Source organism: Ceratina calcarata, unplaced genomic scaffold, assembly GCF_001652005.2.
Source record: "Ceratina calcarata isolate Rehan_Ccalc_2016 unplaced genomic scaffold, ASM165200v1 scaffold431, whole genome shotgun sequence".
Lineage (NCBI taxonomy): Eukaryota > Metazoa > Arthropoda > Insecta > Hymenoptera > Apidae > Ceratina > Ceratina calcarata.
In genome coordinates this window covers 8,712-35,688 of record NW_017166833.1, presented here as the reverse complement: position 1 = coordinate 35,688, position 26,977 = coordinate 8,712, and the positions used below count along the sequence as shown (strand labels likewise).

At 41.9% G+C, this 26,977-nt stretch overlaps 1 protein-coding gene across 11 annotated transcripts; it reads right to left on the bottom strand.

Annotated features, from left to right (window-relative positions):
- Positions 1-72: 72 nt before the first annotated feature.
- Positions 73-26,145, bottom strand: Doa (CDC like kinase darkener of apricot). 11 transcript variants are annotated; one of them, XM_026815157.1, is made up of 12 exons: positions 26,006-26,145; positions 25,514-25,621; positions 22,813-22,946; positions 14,944-15,181; positions 5,499-5,577; positions 4,018-4,084; positions 3,408-3,521; positions 2,666-2,756; positions 2,428-2,598; positions 1,978-2,125; positions 1,648-1,898; positions 73-1,480 (listed from the first exon to the last, which is right to left on the bottom strand). In XM_026815157.1, exons 1-12 carry the CDS (start codon positions 26,117-26,119, stop codon positions 1,268-1,270), a joined length of 1,728 nt encoding a protein of 575 aa, XP_026670958.1. In that variant the 5' UTR covers positions 26,120-26,145; the 3' UTR covers positions 73-1,267. The 11 variants fall into 11 exon arrangements, with proteins under 11 accessions (XP_026670958.1, XP_017883303.1, XP_026670959.1 ...); XM_018027814.2 differs by having other exon boundaries at positions 1,978-2,107; positions 26,006-26,143; XM_026815158.1 differs by lacking the exons at positions 25,514-25,621; positions 26,006-26,145 and adding an exon at positions 24,400-24,524.
- Positions 26,146-26,977: the final 832 nt, after the last annotated feature.

Genomic DNA, 26,977 nt, shown 5'->3' with positions numbered 1-26,977 from the left:
GTTTGTACGAGCAGCAGAATGTAAATTTCCATGTCGTGTGTGTAAGAACCAAAAAGAGACAAACAAAACATATGTGAGTGGTAAGAGCTTCGCTCGACAATTTATTCCTCTATCGAACAGAATAAAAGCAGAGGCGTTCTTTATTTAGGTAAGCTCGTACTGCTTTTAAAACATATACGATGCACGCAAAAAACATCTGGGAAACAGTAATCCGGTGCGTATCATCTTTCCAAACAGCTTTGTCGTTGGTTTAAATGAAATTAAAAACACACATGATTGTCTGTAACATGATTAAGACAATGCAATGAAATTCATTTATACATCGAATTAAGATAAAAGAAACCTCGTATCGGTTTCAATCGTGAAATCAAGAGTGTCGAAACAGAAGTACGTTAGCATCGTCTAAAATAAATTGATTCTGTACTTTTGTCGTTTATGAAACCTAAACACATGTTATATTTTACGACGATCAGTTGGCGTCTACTACACTTTCTCACTCATACACTCCCTCCCTCTCTCTCTCTCTCTCTCATTCTCAGTTTCTCCTTTTATCAATCTTAATTAAGGTCAACACGTACGCATATATTTACTCGTTTCTTAACTCTAATTCTGATTCTTGCTATTAAACACGCCGTGGTCATCGATCTATAACAAACAAGAGTATAAACTGCGACCCTTTTCTTCTTTACTTCAAACTTTGTTGCATGTAACATCATAATAAAATTAAAGGATAAAATGTACAGAAGAGTGTTTAGAAAATGTGTACAGTGACGGGACTCTATTACGCTACACTGAGCAGACACACTGGACCTTTCCTCAAAGGAGCCAGTAACAAGGACTTCGTAAAGATTATACGCTTGTCTACAAATTCTTTACAGCGATAAGAACGTCGACTTCGTGTATTCCATTCCAAAGATCTCAATTATAATTTAATCTATATATCGTGTCCGAGTTCCACAACACCAGAGCACTACTGCTTTCATTTTTTGTATCATATCCTTTTAATCATCATCTAACTGATACGATTTAATCGACTGATCCATTTATCAAGTCTATCGAATTCAATTATGTATCCATCCCTAATATTCTTCAATTTCGCCTGTGCTTCGTCTATTTGTTTAAGTATCAGCTCACGTCATCGAATCACGTTGTTGCCGACATGACATAGTCTTATGAGACTCAAGGATGCGAAAATAGCAACATACGGCAGTAGCGTCGTCGACAGTGGAGTGTCTGTCCAGTACGGAAGTCGGTCCCTTTCCTAGCTTCATCGTGAGAGAGAGTGCGATCGTTCGTGGCTCTGTTGGGGTTCGCCGGCCGCTCGGAGGTCTGGCAATCTTTGATGCGCTGGTAACGCCTCAAAGAAGGGGTGCGTTAACGCGTCCTTCAACGTTATCCTCTGGGTCGGTTCGTATTCCAACATTTTTTGGATTAGATCAAATAATTGTCGATGTTCCTCGTCATCTGACAGTATACAACGCTGTATGGATATAAAAGTACGTATTGAATATTGCGCGAAATCAAATAAAAAACTTTCTCATCGAAGGACACAGAGCACGTATCTTGCCTCTTAGTATCGTGAAAAATGTATTGTACACTCATAACAAGCTTTGATTTATACATTAAGTGTGGATGACTAATACTTACGTGTAACGGTTTACAATTGTCTCGTACATATCTGCCGGCTGAGCTTTTCTCATCCCAGTCTAATTTACCGTGGTAGAAGTACTTAGTCTTAGTCTTGCGGGCCATGCGATGTGGAATTATGCCAAGTATACGCTCCATCATCGCTAAGTGCTCGCGGTTGTCGTGTGTTTGGAATAAGGTAATACCCAGGTACAATTCAAAGAGAATACAGCCAATCGACCATACGTCACAAGGTTGAGACCATCCTAATTCTGTACAATCACAGACGTTGCATCGAACTGGTAATCGCGTTTCACAACAGACAATACAATCGATTTGACGTTTACTTACCTAAAATTACTTCAGGCGCTCTGTAATGTCTTGTGCTAACGATCGTGCTGTGATGTTCGTGATCGAACGTAGCACTACCGAAATCGATGAGTCTGATGTCTGTTCGTTTTACGCGCCTAATGTCCCTCCTCTTAAAAAGAAGGAATAACTTTTTGAACACTTCAGAATTCTACCCTTGGCTAAATATTTTATTCACTGGGTGTCCTATTATAATCTTTTAAAATCGTGTGGAAAGACTATAATAGGACACCCAACATAGTTGACTGCTATAGAGCGAGTGTCGCTTATAATCATGAATATTAATAGAGTATTATTTATAAATGTCTGTTCTATTAATAACGACTATCGAGCTCGTGTGAACTTATGCGAAACTTTAATTAATTTTAACTCGTTCTGACACTCACATTAAATAGATCACATTCATATAGGAGAAACTAATTTATTTCTTACCTTTTTGCTATTATATATGCTTTCATAATCGGAATCTACGAACAATATATTTTCGGGTTTCAAATCTGTGTGCGTGAGTTTGTTGTCATGTAAGAATTTGACGGCGTAACACAATTGATATCCAATGTGCCTGACGTGATCCAACGGATACGGCTGGTAATTATTATCCCTCTGCAAATGTAAAATAGTTACGTACGTCTAAGACATGCACCGTCTAAGTATAACATGTAATACGTACCAAGAAATCAAATACGCTGAGTCCAAGCATCTCGAAGGCAATGCACATGTGTCCGTGATAATTGAACCAATCGAGCATTTTCACGCACAAGCTAGAAGTTAACAATACCACGTTAAATGAATATGAGAGACAGACTTGCGTAAAAATGTAATGTACACAGTAAGACGTGCTGCGTGACGCGAGCGAACAGATCGTGATTCTTCGAATAGGTATAAACTAAGATTTCTATTTTAGTTTTTGGAAATACTCCACAGCATAAAAGTGACAATTTTATATTCCAATACAACGTCAATTGCTGAGCAATTAAAATACCTTGATAAATTTTCTTTACATTTAATTCCTTAGATTGTACCTGGTGTATTTGGTTTCGTTACTCAGCAAAATAATATTTTTGTCTACCTCCTGGAAATCTACCTTTCAATAACTATCGCCGGAGTCTGATGATTCAAGACACGGAATGTGCTAATAAAACGATAACTGTGCTATAACGCAGTGGGAACCTAAACATTCTATTTGCATCACTCGTACAACAGTACAAATGTTCGGACTGCATTTAAATGTCAAATGTCGATTTTCGCAGACTCCATAGTCAATAACCGTACATATGACAAATCCACAGACGCGCGTTTTCTCGAAAAACGAAACTTGGACAACAAACTTTTATTTTTACACGAGGAATCTCTGTCTCTGTTCGCCCCCATCTCGATCCCCGCCACGTCGAAAAAGTCACGTAAATACTGACTGTTGGCCTTCCGGATCCTTGGTCGCAATTTTCTCTAAAGCGTTTATTTCGAGCTTTGCGGCTTCCCTGTACTTCTCTACGTTCTTGATGATTTTCAGCGCCATCACGTGATCCCTGCAAACGTCATTGTACTTTTATTAGACGACACTTCGTGTCCATCGAACGCCAACAACCCACATGGCCGGAAGCAGCATCATGTCGCATGTACATAAAATACCAGGCATAAAGCGTAGCGGAAGATAGAAAAAGGGCTAAAGGTGTTCGAGCGATAAAATTTTGATCGCAAATTATCCTAAACGGACGAGAATGGAACCCGGCTTGAAGGCCCGGCCTGTAAAACAAAGTGCAAGGCCATCCTATTATTGCTACTACTTGCGCGTCATTTTGTGACACTGCGGTACGGCTATTTCTGACGCTGCTATGACTCGAGTCGCACCCCGAGCACCTTTAAGATTTTCCTCGTGATGCACGGTACCGTTTTTCGAACAAGAGAAACAAGTTACACGGGGAACGAAGATACGGAGCCGGGACACGGATAGAAAGATGAGTAAAGAGAAGCGCAGGTTCAAGGTAGGTCACCTACGTAGTAGTTATGTGAACTGCCACTTACATTTGCAAGTCCTTAACCTTGACAACTTTTCCAAAAGTACCCTCTCCTAGGGTGGCCAGTACTTTATCTGCAATGTAAAAAAATAGATAAGTGCCCGAATAGATAAAGGACCTCGCGTTCGTTTAAAGATCATCTATGTTGCTCTATTCTAATTTAATTCTCTACATAATATCGTTGATAGCATTCACATGTGTTGAGCGAACGCCTCCCATCGTTGATGAACAAATTTTAGTTTTATCGAGAATGAACTGAATTATTTTAAAATAAATTTCGAAGGAACTAGAGAGCAATGTAGATGCACTTCCGGTCGAACGTTCGGTCGATCGTGTTCTGTACGCCGTACGTCGTGAACGGATGTATGATTCAAGTGAAAAAAACGGTATCGATAGAGCTTTACGTTTTTATCGATCGGAACTGCTGCTCTCCTAAAGGCCGAGGTACCCTAATCGTAAAAATTCGGCAGCTGGAGGACATGTAACATTGACTATCGAGGCCCGATGAAGATTTAGAATGTGAACGCGATATATTCGCTGATCGCTCTCGCGATTGCAAAAGTTGCATGCAAACATCGGGGTGAACGAGAGCTGAATGTCGAATGTCCTCGTGAGCCTGTTCAAAGACAGAGGAACACGTTATCCCGAAGAAGACGTGTTCGAGGAGATAGCGCAAGCTTGGCCTCTCTTTGTCTCTCCTCCTTCCTTCGCCTCTCTATCTCTCTATGCTCAAGGCTTTTAACCTTCGATCGTGTGTAGAAACGTATGCGCAATAAAGGGACGAGAAATTTTGATTCGAAATAGCGTCTATTATTAAGAAAAGGTATTGTACGTAATCCGGTATTCTTAGAAAAAATGTAAGCCGAAGAAGTTCCGTGCCTGTTTACTATTTCTGAAATTCTTTAGGCGTCTAATGTACCTAAGATTAAGACTGATGATAGGAAACACGTTCAAAACGTAACTTAGAAAATTAAACATTCCGATTTAAATAATATTGATGTGAGTATGACTAAAGCTTTAAGAATGTTAGCTTATACGAAGAATATGGGTATATGCACAGACTAGTAGAAGTTCTGTGCGTCAACAGCTTCTATTTTGTTGAGGAAACTCAATATTGTAAAGCTGAAAAATCTAAACTATGAATGATTCAAGGTCTATAATAAGCCTGAATAGACAATCGGAGCAATAGAGGCACTTTGCGAATCAGAACAGAAGCTACCCTGAGCCTGGAACAAGAATCGATGCAGGGATCATTAAAATCGACCATTTCTTTTGAGGCGAGGAAGAATCGAACGTGGAAACAAACGAAAGAAATAATGAATAAGGAGATGAACGAGCAAGGGAGGGAGAGAGGTGAGCAGAGGCGAGCAGAGGCAAAGAGAGACCATGGGCAGATACCGTGGGTAACCGATCCGATCGATCGATCGACCAATCGATCTGAGGCTTGCTTAAATCTACTACAATGAGTGTATTCACGTATTCACGAACATCTATTTGCCAGGATGTCGCCGGATTGGTAAACAAGGTGGCCGTCTTCGTCGTCCTCGACGGAGGGCGGTCGTGGGCTCTACATATGGGCCGGCGGAATCGGTATCAGCGGCGCGTGCCAAGAGAGCGGACCCGATCAGTGGTGTGGAGTGCACCGTTTGGTGGTCCGGATCATTGGTTGGTCCGACGATCGATCCCCAGTGCGTTCAGTGTTCGTGAAGAAGAGATAGAGCACCGGATCCACGTCATAGTGTTGAACCAGAGGGTCGTCGTTGTTGGCCATCAGACGTAGTCGTTGATCCACAGGTAGGTAGAGGTCCACATCCAGGGCCGTCGCGTCAACCGATCGCCGCACACACCGTCATCCACCACCACCACCACGAGGGCGGAGACCCGTGTAACACGCGGTAGAGGACGTGTGTAAGCACGGACGAACGTACGAGTGTGTCGGTGGGGAGGAAGTAGGGGGATACATCATCGTCATCGGTCATCATCGAACCACCCGATCCGAGCGCCCAGTCGACCATAGTGACCAATCCGTGTGCCATATCCGTTTCCATTCCATTCCATTCCATTACAACGGAGATGGTAACCCAACAATCAGAGAGAAAGGGGAGAGGGCAAAATGGTTTGCCAAGTCAGAAAGTTGCGGTTACGAATTTTACCATCGGCACAAAGCGAACATTTTTTTTTTCATTTTTTTATATATGTACGATTACGATATTATGATATGATTATTATTAATATGTGATCTCTATCTCTCATTCCGTTACCTCTTTTCTTAGATATAAATATATCTAACTCTGTTACTTAAATTTAATAATACTTTTTTTTAGCTTAGATTTCGTTTTTTCCTACACTCGTATACGCGTGTTAAAGTTAGTCACTCCGTGCAATAAAGAAGCCGTCTCGACTTAGGTATTGAATCAGAATGAAATCGAATGCTTGAAGTAATCAAGCAAAATTTTTTAAACTCATAAATAAAAACGTTCCAATAAGAAATTATTATTAGACAGCTTCTTTGGAGCGCACACGTTATATCTATTATTCTTTTACTCTAACACGCTCGGGTCTATTGGATTTTTGTCTATCTTTTTGTTAATGATCGATCATCTGCAGATATTTCGAGTACTTACGTGACTGCGCCAAATGAACGCCGTCGCGACGATAGATCAATGCAATCTGATCGATCATCGCGATGCATCCGTGGAGCGCGAGGCAATGCCGATCGATTCGATCGGCACCTCGTGCCTATCTTATCCATTCGCGGATTCGAACCAACCTGATGCATCATTAACCGAGCCCGAGAACGCAGAATTTTGATGGAAATGATATTCGGGAAGTCAATTAACCAAAACCGTGATACTCTATCAATAGTTCTCAAAATAATACGAGAAACGATGAATTTTGAAAGAAATTCATTGCGGCAGCTCTACGAAAGATGTTGCAATGTTGTCAGACTCGATAACAGTTTGCTGAGTAATTGCAGCTTCGATCGAGCATTGACACGGTGCCAGCGTGTAATTATTTCGGATTAGTCGAACATCGAGCGTGAGATTCGGAATTTTTAATCGCACCGTCACAGAGCAATCGCAGTAAGTCAGTCGGTCGGAAAAACTTCAGTTACATAACTCGTCAGCAATCCTTGCGATTTCATTATCTCCGTGCAAAAATCCAACGATACTTCGAAAGACGAATGTGTCATACAATTCTTATTTCAAAATGCAATTTTAAACTTACTTTAATTTCGATTCAAATAAGAACGAAAGGGAAGTCGTGTGAAAAGGACACGACGTGGCAACGGAGGCGTATTAACATTAGAACTCCAATAAAATCTATTTCAATCCGAATGTCGAAGGTCCTCCAAACATCGTTCGAAGTATCATACAATAAGTGGAATTCAAGTCTCACTTCCGATACTCGCCTAATAATTCTCTCGATAAGATAATTCAAAATCGCAGTAGACTCTGGAAATATACCAACTCTCACGTATGGCGATGATTCATTACATATGGGATGTAATTATTTCCTAACATATTACTCAGACATGGATGTCGATATTAGTTGCGATTCGTTGAAACACGCACAAAATACCAATCAAACAAATGTTACCCTTTCGACATGAACGAACTGACAGTGACCAGTGACGTGAACAGCACAATTGGCAAAACTACTTTATACTTGTCAGACAGCTAGAAATAATAATCGGCAATTTCTCTTTATTTCTGTTTTCACGTTCAAATCCGTGTCAGCAATTTATTCATCGAGTATTACACAATCGACGAGTTATCGGTGATTAACAATCATATAACAAGAGGCTTGTCTCCAATTAAATCACAAAATTGTGAACCTCGTGACTCGCCGTTTCTGGCAAGGGTTACGAACTCCTCAATTGCTGATGACGTAATGGACACAAAAGTTATCGAACCAAAGTAATCATCGAATTCACTGATGTCAACGGTCGACCATTTGTGGTCACTTTGTCACCGTCCTTCGCCGGTCGTATCGAATGGTTAACGAGTAGGAACGCATGAACTGCGGTGATAAAAGGAGACGGGACAAACGACAGCAGCAACAAAAACGTTTCGCTTAATGAAACAGAAGCAACCTTCACCGTCAATAGCGGTCGCGGATGATAGAGACAAGAAAAACCATTGATCCCGGTTCGACAACTTACAATCGCGAGCTGGATCGTGTCTGGTTGGTTGTTATTAACGACACTCGCGTCCAACGCACTCTTCGACGCGTTCGTCCGCTCGTTTTTCCTATATTTCCTGGCGATTATGTCCGTGGTGCTGGGTCGCATCTTCACTTGGCCACCCGCTGCCAGTTCACTGTACGTCTCCTCCATCGCGGCGTACTTCAAAATCAAACTCTGAATCTCCTTTCGCTTGGCGGCTCTCTCTGAAATCGCTGGATCAGTTTCGTCGGTGTCGGTCGCTTGGAGAATCGTGTTATTATTGTTGTTGTTATTCTCCTTAGTGACACTGCCGGTTGGGGTCTTATCAGGATCGTCGTTCTTGGTTCCTTCCTTCGACGCCAGAGCATCTTTTCCGGAACGAGATAACTTAAGGGCGACTGAATCCAATTGTTCGCTCTTGCCGTTTCGGTACGGCCGCACTTTGCGAGTACGCGTCTCCGCGTGTCCGGACTTATGTCTCCCGTACCTCCGATACGTGTCCGAGTTTAACAAAGCTTGTTTGTCTATACGATGATAGCCAGGCGTTTTGTCGCGTTTGAAATCCTTCATCGTCGAAGGCTTCACGTAAGGGTAAGCTTTTTCGGATAGTACCACGCTGGTCGGACTCTTGACCACGGTACGGGTCATTGAAGGTTCTAGAGTCTTTTCGTCGCGAACGAACGGACTGTCTTCGCGTCGATAATAGCTGTGATCTCGTTCGCGCGTGCGATGAAAATAATCTCTGGTCGAGCGATCGACCTGATCCTGCTGCTTCTTTCTCGAATACTTGTCTAGAATGCTGTACTTGTCTTCGTAGCGGGTGCCGTTCAGGCGACTGCCGATCGGCGATCGCCTCGCCGCCGCCGTTTTACTGGCTACATTATCGTTCACCGTCGACATTCCGCGTACCCTGGTGGTCAGACGTTGTAGGAGATTCGAACACGAGTCGCTGAGAAGCTGCGTAACGCTGGTGGTCGTCGAGGATCGCGCGTACCGACTTCGTCGGCCAGCCGAGTCCTGACGAGACGTCGACATATTGTCACGTGGTGCGAAGATGAACATCGCAACTCAGTATATCTGTCATGGACCAAATGAATAACAGCTCATTACTTATAATGCCCAGCCATTATAAATAATGATCAATACGATCGCGCGGTTCGATCGATTTATCCCGCTGGCCGTACGACCGGTGACTGAACGGAGTCCAAAGTACTAGTTTTTACGAGATCATCCGTTATACAATATCTTTAAACGCTTTATCTGTAAACAAGAGACACCTGCCGAATCCCAGCTTCAAATATGCATAGTGTCAAGAAAGCTATCGTCCCGCCCGATCGAACGGTAACGACATTCGTATCGACCGGTCAATATAATAAATTATACGTGACAATGTGAAACGTGTTACGATGACCAATTTTGTTTGTTATTATTCATAGCAACTGAGTATCATAAATGATGTCTGTATTAATCACACAGTCCATAAAAGATCAATCTGCGGTCCTCGAAAGGTAGTAACGATTCTTTTATCCCCGAGTGGGGAACACTTAACCGCGCGTTAACGGATGGTAACGATGCTTCAACTTCGATCGGACGACCTTAAGCTACTAAAAGAGACACCACCTTGGATCTGGCTAAAATCGACTTGGCAAACTTATTATTTCACGCGGCAGCTTCCTCTTAATCCTGTTTGTTTTCGCACTTTGAATCGCTTCTTGCACGATCTCTGTACACGTCACAGATTATTCCACGTTTTCCCAGAACCGATTATGATCGAGATAGCCTCTTCAAGGTCGCTCCGTCGGATTTCACCTGATTCTCCTCGCGCGGCGTATAAATCGAAACAAATTGGAGGAATCTCACGCACGTATATAAAGCGAATAAAGAATAGCACGAAGAATGGAGAGATTCGAATGATCCAGCGAGCGGGCAATGACAACGCGCCCCTGGTTCCGCAGGTGCATCACTCGCCCGGAGGTGCGAGCATAGTCGATCGCGCAAGAGGGACGCCGAGGACGGCACTAAAGAGAGGCACACGATCAAGCAAAACGGCGGTCACGGAGACGACGGCCGACGTCGACCGTTCACGAAGACGAGGAGGCGATTCGGTGCTCCCCGCCAAATACTCTTGCACTAAAAATACCGGGCAGCGGTGGTGAGCTAGCACGGCTCCGAGCGACCGTTCCCGCGGTCTCTTCTTTCCCTTCGTCCCGGGGTTCTCTCTTTCTTTCGTTCGAAAGCGAACGACGAGAGAAACGACGGAGAAAGAGGTGGGAGAGAGACGCGACGGAAAAGGGAAGAAGAAAGATCGAGAGTGCGAGAGAGTATTACGTAAATTTGTCCCAAAGCTTATTCGGAATGATGGAGATCAGCACGCTACGCTCAGGATCGGGTCTTGGCAACGTAGTCTGCTTCCTGGTGCACGGAGAGGTCGTTGATGAAGCTTACGGTGAATCGTCGACGAAAGGGGTTCACCGGGAGGCACGGGAGGATCTCGTTTTCGCGGACGCGTGCGTGGTGTCGACTCTCTTTCTCTGTTTAAACGGCGCGCACCTTGACACATATAGAAATTACGAAATCGTAGGTAGTGCGAACGAGAGCAAGAACTTTCGTAGTCCCGCACGATTAAATTCCGATCTACACCGATGCCGGGGATACATATCGTGAGGAATTAGAACAGCTCATAAGTCGGATGCTACGCAGTGCCGAACGAGATCGTTGCACCATCGGCAGAATTCTGAAGTTGAAGTGCAATCAGTGAAGATCAAGAGCTATCTTGGCATGATAAAGTTTATCATCAGTTGAAGAACGATCAGTAATTAGAAATGTGGGAAAATCTGATTACTGTTATGAGTGTGAAACGAATTTCGATTACGCGTCAGAATCCTGTGTCGAGTGGAACCGCCAAATTGAAGAAGGGAAGCAGCAAAAGAGAAGAATATATATGAGAATTAATATCAGATAAGCTACCTTAAAAAAAAGTGCAGATATTTCAAACCGACTATTGTGAGATCGTTATCAATATATCGAACGTCATTGACATAATTTCTCAACCATCTAACCGACAAACTAACTCATCATACGAATATATATAATACATTCTTTAGAAATATAGTCGAGTATTAGTGTTATTTCTTATCTGAAATTTTGACACCGTATCTTGATTAATAACCAGCGTTGCGTACACTTTATAAACCGATGCACTAATACATCCCTCCTCTAAATAATGAGAACAAAAATTGGAACCGCTATTTCCCAACGATCGACCCCAAACTCGAAGCCTCGAAACAGCATAGTACAATCGTCAGCAGATTAGTAGCGAAGTTCGTGGGACTATTAATAAAATGTAGCTGCCTCTTGTCTTCAAGGCCGTAGATTCGATGATATCGAAGTCGTCGCGGGTTCACACAAAATAGCGGTATAAATACGTTCCGCGCTACGAAATAACGTCGTAGTTCGCGAGTCGCCCACGTTTTTCAAAAACTTTCCTGGCACCGCCGAAAGCCGTCTCTCTCTTCGTGCATCGTCAGAGGTCCACGGTTTAAACACGACGGGTTATAATCCGCGCGAAAATACTCGCGGCGGTAATCGCTCGAAACTGTTCGATGCTCGATCGACGAAGTTTTACGACACGATGTTTCGGACGGCGAAACGCCTTGAGGGAGTCTAAGGCCGGCACCGAGACTGTTTTATTATGAACTAGGAATTCGATCAATTGTAAGATCGAGAGCATGAGTTCAACGCGTCACCGAGAAAGAACGAGACTTCTGTGCATGCGATCAAACAGTGACGTACTTTGATCTGCTTTTCTCCCGACGATTTTTTATCGTCAGGTCTATGCTTATCTAGCTGATAAGAGAAGGAAGGAGCTCGGTTGTTCATCTCGGAATTTTTAAAATAGAGATTGGTCCGCTTTTATCGGTGATCGTGGTTATTGATAAAGGTTAATATAGGACTTTGGATCAATTCCATAGCCAAATGGAAAATGTTACGTATTCGTTCTCGATTAAATTTTTACGACCTTTTCGTAGTGTCTAGATTAGATTTAGAAGCTGCAAATTTTCACGCGGAGTCACACATCGCGGCACATTCGTCTCCTCTATCATATCTCTTCTTATTTGTCTTAAAAAAAAATTACGGAAGAGACCACGACTATTTATTCCCATAAAAAAAGAAAAATAATTAATTGCTTGATGATAAACTTGAGTATAGTGAAACATAGTAAAAGAAACAGATAAAAAGAGATTTAGAGTCATATAACTCTTCAGTTACAAAATGTTACATATAAAGATTCAGTGCTACCGTCATTAAAATTTCTTAGTAACATCCTAGCCGCATGAGCTAATAGTAAAAAGTTAGTGGAGCGAAGATAAGAAGACGAAGGAGTAATAAAAAAAAGGGGAATCGTGGTGGTTCTCGACGTGTTCCACGGTTCTACGTTCGCATGCACGTTCACCGTGGTCACGCGTACCAAATATAACCGAGAAGCGTGAAACGCGTGCGCCTCGTAAGAGGAGCGGGCCAGCGATCAGGCGGCGCGTTTAAATGTTAAACCGAGTAGCTGGTTAACTAGCGCTTACTCGATGCCTGCTTCATTGGCTCGTTTCGTGTCACCGTTGCTGCTCCGCGTGGCAAAACGCCAACGGAAACAAGTACACGCGTAGGCGATTCGCGTGTTCACCTAAGTTCTAGTTTGGGTGAGTTTTACCCTAATATCGTCAACGACGCCATACCCCGAACTTTCAGACAACATAAAATATGATCTTTCGTCGTTTTGTAGAGTCGCGGGTTGTTCACCGCACTTGGAGTCGCTTGTCGACAATCGAGGGAGGAACGATGAAGATTGTCGGTATTATAACACAATGCGAAGTACAGGAGAGACGTAAAAAGGGTATTTTAATCGAAAGTGATTAGAAGCTCTGTTACGGTAAACGTGTGCACACCTGTGTGTCGTTATCAACCGATTATCGATCGACACTTCGGTAAACCACAGATACAGGATTTAGCTATTGGTCATGCCATCTGGTTTCTTTAGTTCGCTACCTCGGACGTCGATGTATCATTAGACTCAGGCGTCACGTCAAGCTTCACGTCCACTTCCCTGGCCCACTCTAAGACGTTACTTCTATGCTGCACCAGAGGTTCCTCCTGTTTGGGCCACCACGACACCTGGTATCCCGGTATCAACAGATTCATTTCTTGTCCGGCCATCGTCGACGACAATGAAGACGATGCCGAGGGTAGGCCGCTGTCAGTCAGACCGACGTCGCCGTCGACGCGTACGCACCAATCTCCGAAGTGATCCAGGGTGATAACTGTGTCCATTCACTCCGCTGCGGATACCAGGCCGACGGATTTCAAATTGTGGGATTGCGCGGTCCTCATACCCCTCTCATGGGCGCGTCTTGCCAAGAGCAACGTGTATTTCTAAATCCAGGTTGCGATCAATTCTGGGTCAGCTTGTTGGGATGATACTGCGTGGCTCGCGCGATTTCAACTTGGATCACCTTAATCGGCGGCCGTGCTAATACTACCAAAGATGCGTTCTCGAAATTGTATTAGAAATGCCATACATTCGGTAACATATTCTATCGAACACTTTGTCAACCACTGGAGGAACGGTGGTACCCTTCGGTACGTGGGAGGAGCTTGGATCGTCGGCGTCTCTGAGTACAGCTGGAACTTTCGCGATCTGAAGTTTCGTGTTCTGCACGAACTCCTCGGAATCGGGTCGAGAGGATCTCGTTTCGATCGCGCGCGCGTCTCGGCTCGCGATGAACCGGCTTTCCCTGCCGGTACGTTTCCCGTCGACGATGCGGAGGACGACAGTGTTGCGCTGGCCATCTGGCGCAAACTCGCACTAAAACCGCGGCTAAACCGCGTGACGAGTCCCCCTCGAAAATAGTCGCCGGTCGAAAATAGCCGACGCCGGCTAAGAAAGAAGAATCACCGGCATTCGCTCCGGGTACCACGCGTCGCCGCGCTAGTTGCGTCGCGGTCTTCTCCAGAGACTGATCACGTGCGCCACGCGTACCGATCGCCTCGTTCATTCTCTTCTTCTACTGCCGCTGATGCATCGGCATCTCTTTTTCTTCCCACTTCATTCCCGTCTTCTTTGCTCTTCTCCGATCGATTCGTTTCTCTTTGCTTCTTGCGCATTGCCTGCGTATTTATATCACGCAACGCGATCCATCGAACGAGATGTGCGGAGGGAAACACGGATATCCTTGCTTCTCGGGGATACCGACATAATAGTAAGAGACGCGGGGATTCGAGAGCGAGTCGTTTACAAGCGGGGGATGATTCATCGGGTGATGCTATATTTGCACGATGCAAGTTTGAAAATTCGCGGAAGGGAAAGAGGCTAGCAATAAGATTCCACAAGCTTGACTAATTGTGAGAGTTGGTAGTAACCTTTGCGATAATATCGAGATACCAATTGCTGTTAATTACGTCAGCATTTATATATGTGTATTTAATTGTACCAATTATTAATAAAAGTTTTTCGTTTAACCCTTAAATCAATCAAAATATGTTTGGCTAATAAATAGATAGAGTACCACAGTATATCGGCAATAGCATGATAGTTGAAGGGATGGATAACGGGGTAAAAGTACGAGGGATGATCAGCGAGGTGGTCCTTTTCCAGCCGAATGATCAGCGTTATTTTCTTATCACAGTTCGATGTGATGAAACGGTAAGCGAAACGAGATGCATTCGAACAGAATACGCAATATTTTAGCCGGTTGTCGGCACCATTCGACTCACCTGACTTCTGGAGGACGGCGAACGATGCCTGTGCCGGTCCTGGCTGGTGGACGTCGAGGCATGATGTCGGTAGATCCTTGGACGTCGGGAGGAAGTTGGATGGGCCACGCGATCACGTTCGCGATCACGGTGCCCGTGTTGCCGGCTGCTGCTCGGCGATCGACGATGGCTCCGCTTGTATCGTCTCTCCTGACTGGTTCCCCGGTCGTGCTGACGCGATCTCAGCACGCGTTCTCCACTGAAATTGCCAATAATTATTCGAATTTATAAATCACCGCAAACAGGAAACTGTTTCTTCTCTCCATCGAACGATCGCTGTCAAACGTTGCATAAAAATAGTGGAAGATTAATGTCTGAACGTTTGTGCTTGTAAACCATATGAAACCGACTGTTTAGATTTGGCCTTAAGTTCAGTTTCTGATTTGCAACAGTAAGTTTTGTGCTGCGATTAAATTAGATTCGACGTAGATGATAACCACTTGAAACGTAACAGATTAAGATGAAAGACTCTATTGATCAAGTGACGTAACTGCAATGGAAAAAGTGAAACTCCAATAGAAATTCTGATTTAATGCTGTTTATCGCCAAGTTCGAATTAGAAACCTGTTATAATTGTTGAAGATAGTCTTACTTTCACTCCTTGTTTTATTACTCGGCGATAAAAAGAGAGAAAGCAAATCTCGAGATTTTGTAACACATACGACTCCGAACAATTAAAGGATCTGATTTCTAATTACTTGCACGTTAAAACTGTGTATTTACTGGAACGGAACAATTACTGCAAATAATCATTTCAATGCGGAACCAAGTGATTTAATTTGCACGTACCGAATAATAAAGTTATCACGAATTAAGAGACACTTAAAGTAACTCGTCTTCCTGGATAGAACTCCATCGGATCGCATTATTACGATCTAATTATAGTTCTCGAGATAATTGAAACCGATTAAACTTAGCAGACTGAGCTTAATTATGCATGAGATACTAGATAAATATCAGCAGCTACTGCTGTGCCTCGTGATTATTAAGCGGTAGCTAAATTGATTTACAAAGTTTCGATGTCTTCCTGAAGCGATAAGATCATTGAAATCGTTGATCCTTTAATTACCGTGAGCAGAGCGTATTTTTAATCGCGATTACACAGATTAAGCTAACGACTACTAACACTTAGTGCACACGTCTTAAATAATTGATCAATCAAGTTGAGTTCATAGACTTAATTTATAGACATTTTAAACAAATTTATGATAATTATATTAATGATATAAATAAAAGAAAATGATGAAATTTGTCGATGTTTGCGGTTTTGTAATACTAGACTATAAAATATGGTTTAAAACGGAGCTGACTGAGAATCAAGCGCAGTCTGCGTGCCACGCAAAACATACATGGGAGCATTTCAAAGCAACAGTAAGTTGACCTACTTAGGCCGCCTGGCTTCAAATAGACTATTTCGCTCAAGTATCTTTCGCTGACGTTCTATTGCAACGACTTGATCGAGTCGACCTTCTCAGCAACCCCAATTTCAAGGTTAAACAAGTCCAAGCTGACATATACATACGTACTATACTGAAAGACTCATTCTGATCAACTGTACAATAATCGCATCTGCTAAAAAATATTTTCCTGTTCTCATGCCTCTGCATTTAGAGAATGATTCACGATCGTTCTAAAAATTTCCAAGTGCGAACTTTATTCTTCTAAATACTGAGCTCGTAAACTTCCTGCGCGATAAATATCCGACAACGATTCTCAAATGTTTCCTCGTACAATAGAGAAGAAGCATAGCACGACGAGAAAGGCTCGACTACCGATTCGAAAATTCGCCACTACCAATGACTCACGCGAAGGAAGTCATCAGGATTTATAATTGGACAACGACCCAACATCGCGGCCTTCGACAACGAACAATACCATTTTTGAAACAAGAGTGTAGAAAACAAAGGAAATGGGATCTAACGTTTATACGTATGTTCATCTAATGTTTTACCATTGGATAAATTGTATGGAAGATTTCTGCTATCCGTTTACCCTCTTCTCTCAAACTTGAAGCACACATGCAGCGCACGTTTTCCGTGGCACCATTCTAAGCAAAACCGGACATATTAGGCGCAATACGAACCACAAACAAATCTTGGCGTGTGTCGATGCAACTGTTCAACATCTACGTTCCCCGAGCGAGTAAACGGATTCTCTATTGTCGGCTGACCGATCGATTCGATTCCCAAGTAGATACACCGCCGCGGGACGAGAATCAAAGGGGCTCTCACGATCACGTCTGTCGGGAAGTTAGGCCCGATGTAAATCACGCGAGGAGCGTTATGGAGGACGAAGGAATGCGAGGCATCGCGACGGACCGATACGACGCCAATAAGGATCGGCGAAAAGTCGTAGATGGAGCTTTGGCTCAGCTCCTGCTGGTTCGTGCGTTGGAATCGAGCCAGGAGTCCTTCGTAATGCCGACGGGCAAGGTGGAATTGATAGCGCGCATCCAGTGTATCCTTTCCGAAGGATCCTAAAGCGCTAAAGGGGTCATAGGATTATGCGCAAAGGCTGCCATTTACCCGCAACGCCGCGTCGCGTCGCCCCCGCGCCGAACACCCACGAGACTTGCCAAAAAAAGTTGCAGGGGACAAACAAATTCTTCTCGTGGCTTTTAATCACTTCTGCATGATTAAATCGCGATCTATTATACTTTTCTAATAATATCAAGTTACAATGTATAAAAACCAATTAATTTATTAAATAAATTCATGGAAAAATGTTCTCCGCACTTTCCATTGTTCCTGCGCTTATCATTAATAATCATAAATAACTTATAGTTATGTTATTCGCTTTTCGTTTCTCGTATGACACTTTAAGCATATCGTACCTTAGTATCCAGGAGGTGAGAGCGACGTAGAGAACCGGCATCCTTTAACTTCCGTCCGCCTTGTTACCTGAATTACAATGGAACAGTTTCGTGATCGCTGTTGATGTATCGAAGCGTCATTGTCACTTCTTGATATAACAAAGATCTACGTGCTAATCGAAGCGCAGCGAGTTCGAGGAGGATCATCGTTTACATAACTTGAAAATGATTTGCCCGTAATTTTTTGTTCGGAAAATACGAACATGTTTATCACGAGAGGAAACGTTTCCAGTTACACAATGTTATATTTAACTCACTGCAATAACGTTCCAGTGGCACATCGTGGAAGAGTGCGATACTTCTTATTTTACGCGATCCCGATTCCTGTCCCAACCCTTTCTTGCTATTTTTAGTTTTTACCGAAATAACTTCGTGTCTTAAAATAATGTCTTTTTAAAGAAGGGCTCGAAATGGAACTTCCGAAAAGATCGTTTCCTCCTCCGTCACGGAGGAGGTAGAAAAAGGGGGAGAAGTAGGAACAGGAAATGCCGAATTCGAAAAGAAGTTCGAAGGTCGGACGACTTAAAGAACCACCGAGTGGTCACAACTTTGTTCTGTGTTAGACGATTTATACGCAAGTTCCCTGAAAAGGAACGAAGTCCTTGATCTTATCGGAGAACTTGTACGCTCGTATGACAAACAACTTGTCAAGATTATTATACTTTTAAAAGATAAGTTGCATCAAACATGCCGTCACTTTTTTCCTTTCATCTTTGGAACATTGACGTCTCTCGTCGAGACAGCGTATCCTGATGCATGTAAACCTCGCTTCGTCCGGGATTTAAACGTATGTAAATTTACTGGAATTGTTAGATGATGTTCCCAAGAAAGCGATAAGTTGTTATTCAAGTGGTCAATTAAAATGTATCGAAGAAATGAACCTCATTACTGATATGTAATGAATCAAATTTAAGTAGTTATCAAGCATAATGCATAAGAGTCGAGATAATAAATAAAGCGTATCAGAGATAAGAAGCGTGATAACATATACTTAAAATATTACTTATTGTCTATAATATATTCATTATACATAGAATACAAATAGCGCGGATGACGACGCATAAAACCAAGGCGAAACTATCTTGATAACAAGAGCCAATTTTACGTTACATGCAATTTATCCATAAAACGACTATTCCTTTATTAAACGCAAACGTCTACACTTCGCGAGAAATTCCCCTATTTTATTGCAAGGCTGATCGACACTTTTTACGAGCCCTCCAAGTCGACGGGCAAATAAAACGAGCACCGGGTGAAAATAAACAAGAACAAGGACCTACATACCTAGATTCTAAGGTTGATCGGTTTTCTCTGCGCTAAATCTGTTGTTAAGAATTTTCTCACGAACCCCGACATATTTTACAGAAGATAAAAAAAGCCTATCAGAGATAGTAAGAGCGGGCCCCGCAATTTAATTATATCAGTGTACCGAGCAACTTCGATGCCAGAAAATTAAGTTCTGGCAAACTTTATGCTGATATTTATTTTACATCCACGTGTACTGTGTTCATGCTTGCGTTACCAAAGGTCTGAAAAACTTTGCTACCCGTATAGCGGAAAGCAAAAATAGGGCAGGTTTACCGTCACGCACCCTCTTTTTACATTTCTGTAACCTTTTCTACGTCAATGCAGCAAAATTATTTAATAGCAGAGAAAACAAATCAAAATACATAAAAATTAGGATGATATTAAATGATGTTAGTCAAATTAGCCGATTGAGAATGGGAAACGTGATTGAAGCCTGTACACTCTTATGTTATATGCATACGTGCACCCAATTAAAGGCACTATGTTACGAAATACAAGATAGAACCGAGCAATGACGAACAGAAACATAATTAATGTAAAGCAGGTATTCATTATCAAAGGCGTACTGCTGCGCTAATATTACAAATTTGTAATAATAACAGTAGTTGAAGGAGACAGTAAATTAAAGGAATACAGCCCATTTCGTTGAATCTTTTCCTTATCGTACAATCGTGCAAACGTACGGAGTTTCGCGATTAATTATGCCCGTAATGAAGGCAATTAAGTCGAGAGCACGGTCTCGCATTGTGCCCGAGAATAATTAGTAAGTCTGACGAATTTTGCGTGTAACAATCTGATTCTGAGTTCATCGGTACATATTTTCGTAGAACACGTTTTTAGAAATCCATCATTATTTCTATACTTGGCTAGTAGAGTAACGTTTGATCCCAATTTTTATTATATTTTTACACCGTGAAAACTTCAATTTACCTGAACCTTTATTCATTATTCCTCATTTATTTCAATCAACTGTGATAAAACCTGAAATACCATCGTTATATGGAAATTGCTATCGTTTTATCAATGCCACCGAGAACCGGTGCTCCGAGAGGATCTCGAAATTGAATGATTTCGAACGAACGCAATTGAGATCAGTCATCGACCCGCGGCGGAGCAGGAAGTAACTTCAAGAAGAAAGTACCACTATTCATTACAACCTTTAAGGCAACAGAGGTGGAAGCTTAAAGATTTAATTAATCGCTGAAGTGGCGTATCGCGTGTTCCGCAGTCAATTGAAATGCCCCGTGAAATGAACGATTAATCAAGTGTAAAAACAGCCTGTGCTGTTTTTATTAACTATTTGTTCCGCAACTATTTCACAACTTGGTTCTCGTATTCCAATCTCGCTGCTGGCATTCTTCAATATTGAATGCAACGTGAAATATGTTCCAATTTATGAAATTGCGCATGATGAAGACTCGATTATTAATTTCTACAATAAACATTCTATGCTTCCTTTAGAAATTCTTTTTACTCCATCGAAGTATTCAATTTGCGGTGTCATAAATTTCTGTAAATCAAGATAACTTAGTCACGAGGGAAAATGCTTCTGCAGGACTGAATATGCCTGACGTGCGACTCGTATCATTAATAAAGCGTCGTTTATGCATTCAAGTAAGAAAAGCACTTTCCTTCCAACCCGTTAAAAGTGTACGAGTTGAATATTGCATTATAATTGACTGCTTTCTAGATAATTGAGACGGATGATAAAAAAAGTAGAAAAAGGAAGGTCATGTACTTAGAAACGTTTCTTATATAAGAATATTTAATGAAGCTCTAATTACTAATAAACAATTTTTTTTACTTCGCTGGTAATTATGAAAAACATCTCTTCTTACACTAATCTGCATAAATATACCTGCGTACATTGTTAGAAACTAAGCATGAAAACTAGATGAATTATAATAATCCATGTAGATACGATTCTACTAAAAATCTCCGTTAACGACGGCTCGATGATACTTTCAAGCGTCAGGACGTTAGTTCGAAAGAGTAATAGCAATTGCCATCTGAGGACGTTTTAATTAAGCGATCTCGGTACGCTGCATCTTCGTCCACGCGCCAATGCAATTCTTCCGCGTTACTGACGAGTCAGATTGAACTAAATCAGTAATCAACGTCAAGACTTGATCCATGAACTTATTTTCAAAGTCTCAAAATCAATCGTTTCTCATATTTGCTCATTATTTTAAGTATTCCATACACCGACATATTCCTCCCACTAATGTTTCCGTCGTACCAATGAACAATCAAATCTGGATACAAAGAAGTTCTATACGCGTATGTTTAAACAATTCAATCCAGGAACAATCGGCTCGATTCATTTTCCGGACAAACATCCCCTCGTAAAACCAACCAAACAGCAAGTAGCAATGTGAAACACGTAAAACAAAGCTCTACATGCAGTTACGCAAATATATCCGCGAAGAACAAACACAGTAGCTTATTCACTCATAATTATGTATGATAAATTACGCGACTGATAACGAGCATTTTCTTTCTTTAGAACAAAAGCGAGGCGTTATCACTAAAAGCGATAGACAATTCTATTACAAATAAAGTACAAAGAAAGAGAGAGAGAACCGACAAAGAATAAAATGTACTACGTTCTTATTCCGTTACCTTATACTTGAATATTATTTGTGACAATTGCAAGCATCAAATTCCGCGCGAGATCACTAACATCAGACAGTATTCCACGTGCAAACGCATTGACAATGCATCTTTCTTAACGGCACACATATAAACCCTAATAAGTATCCTCTCGTTGTATATATACCTCGACTCGTTTATACCTTTCGCACGCTTGCAATTCTTTCCCAATGAAATCATTTCGGTTAAAATCCACATCGGCACTCACGTATGCTCTCCTAACTGCTTTTGAAGAACAGCCTATTCGGGTGTTCGTTCAACGGATGGATTATAACTTCAGGAAGACGTTAGAACAAGACTTTCCAGCCGGGAACGTGAAGCCTCGAGCGCACCGACCGCGACTGACAGCCATAAAGATCTCATGGAGAATTTCTATCTCCTCGGTTCGGGTTCGTACTAGGCAGCGACGTACGGAGTGGGAGACCGCGTTCGCGGCATTGGTCTCGTACGCCGTACCTCCGCTTTATTCCCCACTCTAGTTTCTTTCTCAATGTTTTTTGCGCAAGTCTTACAAAAACCGTTCGACGGTATCATTCCCGTTTTCGAAATACAATAGCGTCCGGTTGTAAAGGAATCTGACCGGGAATTAACCGGTATATTTCTCTGAACTGTTTCTGCGGGACGACTATTGGAAAACGCAAGTGTTCTATTCTAATTAAATTCTTCATAGATCCTGCTGTATTCTTTTGTATTTCGTTCACAATAGTGAACACATTCGAAACGCTCTAATTTGCTACGAGATACAGCGCGCATGAATAGTTTATTATCAATGGTACTTTACAATGTGCACGGTTATTGATTGCTTTGCATACATCTGTGTAAAGATGTACTACTAAATCATTCTTGGACTATGATTGATTCATGACTATCGTTCCCTCGATACGTAGATATCGACTTATACTTCCGAGTAAAACAAGCGACTGCTTGCATTCTCAGTCAGACCGATATTGATCCATATTATTATTAAACGAACGAAGCTAAATTATTTAGTGACTCACCTGTAAGTTCCTTTACTCTGTGGACTCTCATAGTCAATGCGACGCCTTTTGTGTTCATACTGAAGAGAGCCTCCAGACTGTGAACGTGCTCTCGAATGACTGCGAGTACGGTGACGTCTCTTGTTTCGCGGCATCTGAAACAAACATGTACAACCATTACAACACTCTAAATTTGATTCTGTACTACGCTGTGCTAATTTTTGCTTAAAAGATTAAAGAGCTGAATGTGCAAAAATGTATGCCTGCTTTCTCGTCGGAACTATAAAGAATACGAAAGCATTAATATTTCCTTAAATACATACATAGAAATGCAACTGAGAATACATAACAAATTGGATCAATGTAAATTTCTCCTGTTTGATTAAAATTCGAAAAACATCATACAGAATTGTCAGCCTGTTAAAACACCTTCAATAAACACAAATGTTCTGAATATTATATTTGAACATTTTGATACCCATCCAGATGATTACAAATTTTGATCACACTTATAACTCTCATTAAATGTTCGCTGTCCTTCCACTACAATTTATTTAGAGTTAGATAGGATGACAATAGAACGAAGTAGTGGAAGGGAAAGGTAACAAGAGACTCCAGATGACCTAGAAACTACTATTGCAGGATTTCATAGCTGATTCTCTACTTGATCACTGATCGTACATTAAAATCAGCTTTGAGTGAAAAATTGAAGAAACGAAGATTACAGATGTGTGCAATCCATAGGCAACAGCATTACACAATCTTGGGGAAGATACTAGGACCAGAGCCTTTTTACTGAAACCATGTTGCGAATACTTACGTTGGGGAGACGAAACAGGCTCACTTGGTCCCGAATGAAATCGAAGATGGATGATATCCAGGAACGTGAAGATGATGCTTGTGGTATGACTGTGTTTTTCGACAACGACGTGGACATCGGCTCAAAAAATTCTGGAAAACGTGGGCAGTAGCATCGTAAAAGCGTACCAGGCACAAGAAAGAAAAACAGCCCACTGGATAAGTAAATATACTTATAATCCGTCGTCAAATTTAACAAGTGTATGTAATCGCACGTGAAATCCGATGGATTTATTTCTTGACGAGAAAACGAGGAACGGAGATCCCGCCAAAACCACTAGGGTCACATACGTTGCACGAGATAAGTCGTAGAGAAATCAATTAGGTCAACGATGCGATAATGCACGTAATGCGAGACGTTGAAAGAATAAGGAAATGAAATGAAAATGAGGTAACAAATACGCGTGGGCACGCTCACCAGCAAAATCGATGCTAGCGAAACGTACTCCCGAGACTCAGCGTCGAACTCAGACGCTAACGCTGTTGAAGACTGAACTGCACGTTGCAATAGTTACAACACGTACACGTTCAGTGATCATGGAACAGGGAGAGAGACAAGGTTTAAGAGTAGAGAGATGAAACGCAAGGCGTACGCCATAGGAGAACTTTCATGAAACGGCAGCCATCTTGGAAGTAACAGAAGCATCAAGTAGATACTAGTGAACGACACACATGCATAATTTCTGATGGGTACATCGTCTAATTCAACATTCATGTATAACTAGGAGATATGCCAAGAAATGAACTTACGTCGAAGGGATAGATCAAACTCGGTTGGTCCCAAAGTACACTCGCGAACAACACAATAATCGAAGAGCGAACGGTATGCTACGTGCAACACTGTTGTGTGTGACAACGACGTGGACATCGGATCGATGCGATTGGCGAATGGCATTCGGCTACCTTCGTGCGATGTCGTGAAACCGACTTCCTTACGGATAAAAACGACTACGTACGAAGTTATCCGACCGATCCCTACGATACGTACTTCCGGCAGATACAAAAAGACTCAAAATTTATGCCGGCATTATATTATGTAGATAATTGTTGGGATTCATCTAAATTCCTCGATTAATAAATATTATTTTCATAAGATGGCCCGAAATTGAAAACAGCTTCAATTTCATTAAAAATGAATTGACTTGAATTGACTTGGAGTCAATTTCCCAGTTATCTCATAATTGTATAAAATTGAAATTAAACATTATTATAATAAATTGATACATCTCTAGTATTAACATAAAAAGCAATAAAGTGTGCATAAATCGATTGATATTTATGGTACATATGAGAACGCCTGATAACCTCGTTTAGAAGCCATACAAAGACGTAACAACACATCGAAATAATGCACACTGATGCAAAATTCTTTCATTACTCTTACTAAAACACATCACAATAGAAAACTGACATTTCATTTTCTACCGAACCACGTTTCATGAATAAACAATCTTTTGTTCTCGTTAAATTCAATTGCATTGCATATTGTGTTTATTTCATTAAAAAGGCTATACGTACCTGGCCCCAGAGTAGGTTAGATATCATTTTCAATACACCACATTTTATAAAAGTAATAAAATTCCAAAGCATAGCCGCAGACTCTAACTGAAAACGGAGCAACTCATAATGTTCACGAGACACTGGAGTAAACTCAGTAAACACATAAATCCCAGATGGTTATAGTTGATGACCTCTGTACATTATCGTAGGTGGCACCACACCCAAGCATGTTCAAGAGGGTAACTACACCATTATCGGTAAAAGGTCTCTTGCAAATGATATGCAAGCATAAGATAAGTGAGACGCTTGCCGCGAAAATTAAAAATAACGCACTATGTTACACAATATTTTGAAATGAACTCACCCCTATTGCTGAGTCGAGCGGAATAAGCTTAGCCTGCAGCTGGGTGTAGCACTTCATTGCTGCGGATGGAATCATTGCTGCGATTGTCCATAACTCTCTGTACGAATGCTGAAATCATTTATACCACCGTTACGTGTTTCAATGACATCTATATTTCCCGCACACTTAATTCAAAGACCCACCATCGAGACTTATGACTGATTAATGAAAAAAATTGAAATAATGAAGCGACATAGTACCGTGCACTACATTTAATGATCATTGAAGGTACACGGTGTCTTTCGAGGAGAACGGAACTGCTAGACGATGAAGGCATGTTGATAACTCGAGGTGACTGTGATTATCCCGTGCAGAAGGCCGCGCGATATCACTGGACCTGCGCCGATCGCGTCGTGAAGAAGGGAAAATCACGAACGTTGAATTAATGGATTTAATGAATGTACGATGCGAACGTTATTCCCACTATCTAGCCGTTATTTCAAGATAACGTACCTGCTCGCGATAAAGATAACTCTGATTTGCCTGACCCTTTAACGCGCTGCTCAAGGCGGACACAGTTCTCGCGGTAAAACGATAGAATAGACACTGTACTAAGCCTGCACCCATCTTACACCCCCGGTGACTACGGAGAGGACTCAATGCAGGTAACGCGTCTTTGCTGCGTAGCGCTTGCGCGTACCGTACTTATTACCAGCAGAGAGGAAATGTCCTCTCTGTTACCAGAGTTCTGTATGAGCCAAACCGGCAGGGCTTTATCATTTCCGGTCGCCACCGACGTGGTGAAACGGCCCATACAGAACTCTGCTTATTACTGACTAGCTGACCCCAAACACGGAATAAAAATCGACTTTAACTTTTGATCGTAATTAAAGAACAAAGGCCACAATGACTAATCTTTGTCATTCTGCGTGCCACTCGCTGATAGTCAGAGGAGCGATCGATTAACACGCAGCGAACGATATGTTCGACGTGATTCACAAATTAATTATATAAGCTTACAAGTTGGAAACTGTCCATTGGGTCGACTTGTGAGGCTGTCCTTATTTTTTTTAAACGGCGGCGGCCGCAGGAGGCAGGTCGCGTGAAATTTGTGTTCCCGTGTCTCGGGTTTTGTTTCCTGTTTTTCCTTAAATGACAGTGAATGACGTTCGGCGAGAAAAAGGCAATCGCTCCGGGAACAATCAAGAGTCAATGAGTATCGCATAGTAATTTTCGATTTACACGGTATTCAGATCGTTTTGACATTGGCCGTAACTCAAGATCTACATCTTATCTGAAGCCCGATCTGATGAACGGGCTAAAAATATTGTTCGTCGTATGCGGTCCGTAAATTTAAGTTTCAAGGCAAAAACCGATATCCAAATATGAACCTGATAAATATAGTACGATCGTGCTCTTCTAACATCTTTTAAAATGAAATAACGAGGAAGATGATTGAATCTTTACGATCTCTAAATTTATTTC

Coding starts and splice junctions, on each gene's coding strand:
- Doa (XM_026815155.1), bottom strand. CDS start 9,240: ATGTTCATCTTCGCACCACGTGACAATATGTCGACGTCTCGTCAGGAC. Junction 5,578..8,175: donor ACACGATCCAGCTCGCGATT/GTAAGTTGTCGA, acceptor GCCCATATGTAG/AGCCCACGACCGCCCTCCGT. Junction 2,757..3,407: donor AAGGATCCGGAAGGCCAACA/GTCAGTATTTAC, acceptor GTTAACTTCTAG/CTTGTGCGTGAAAATGCTCG.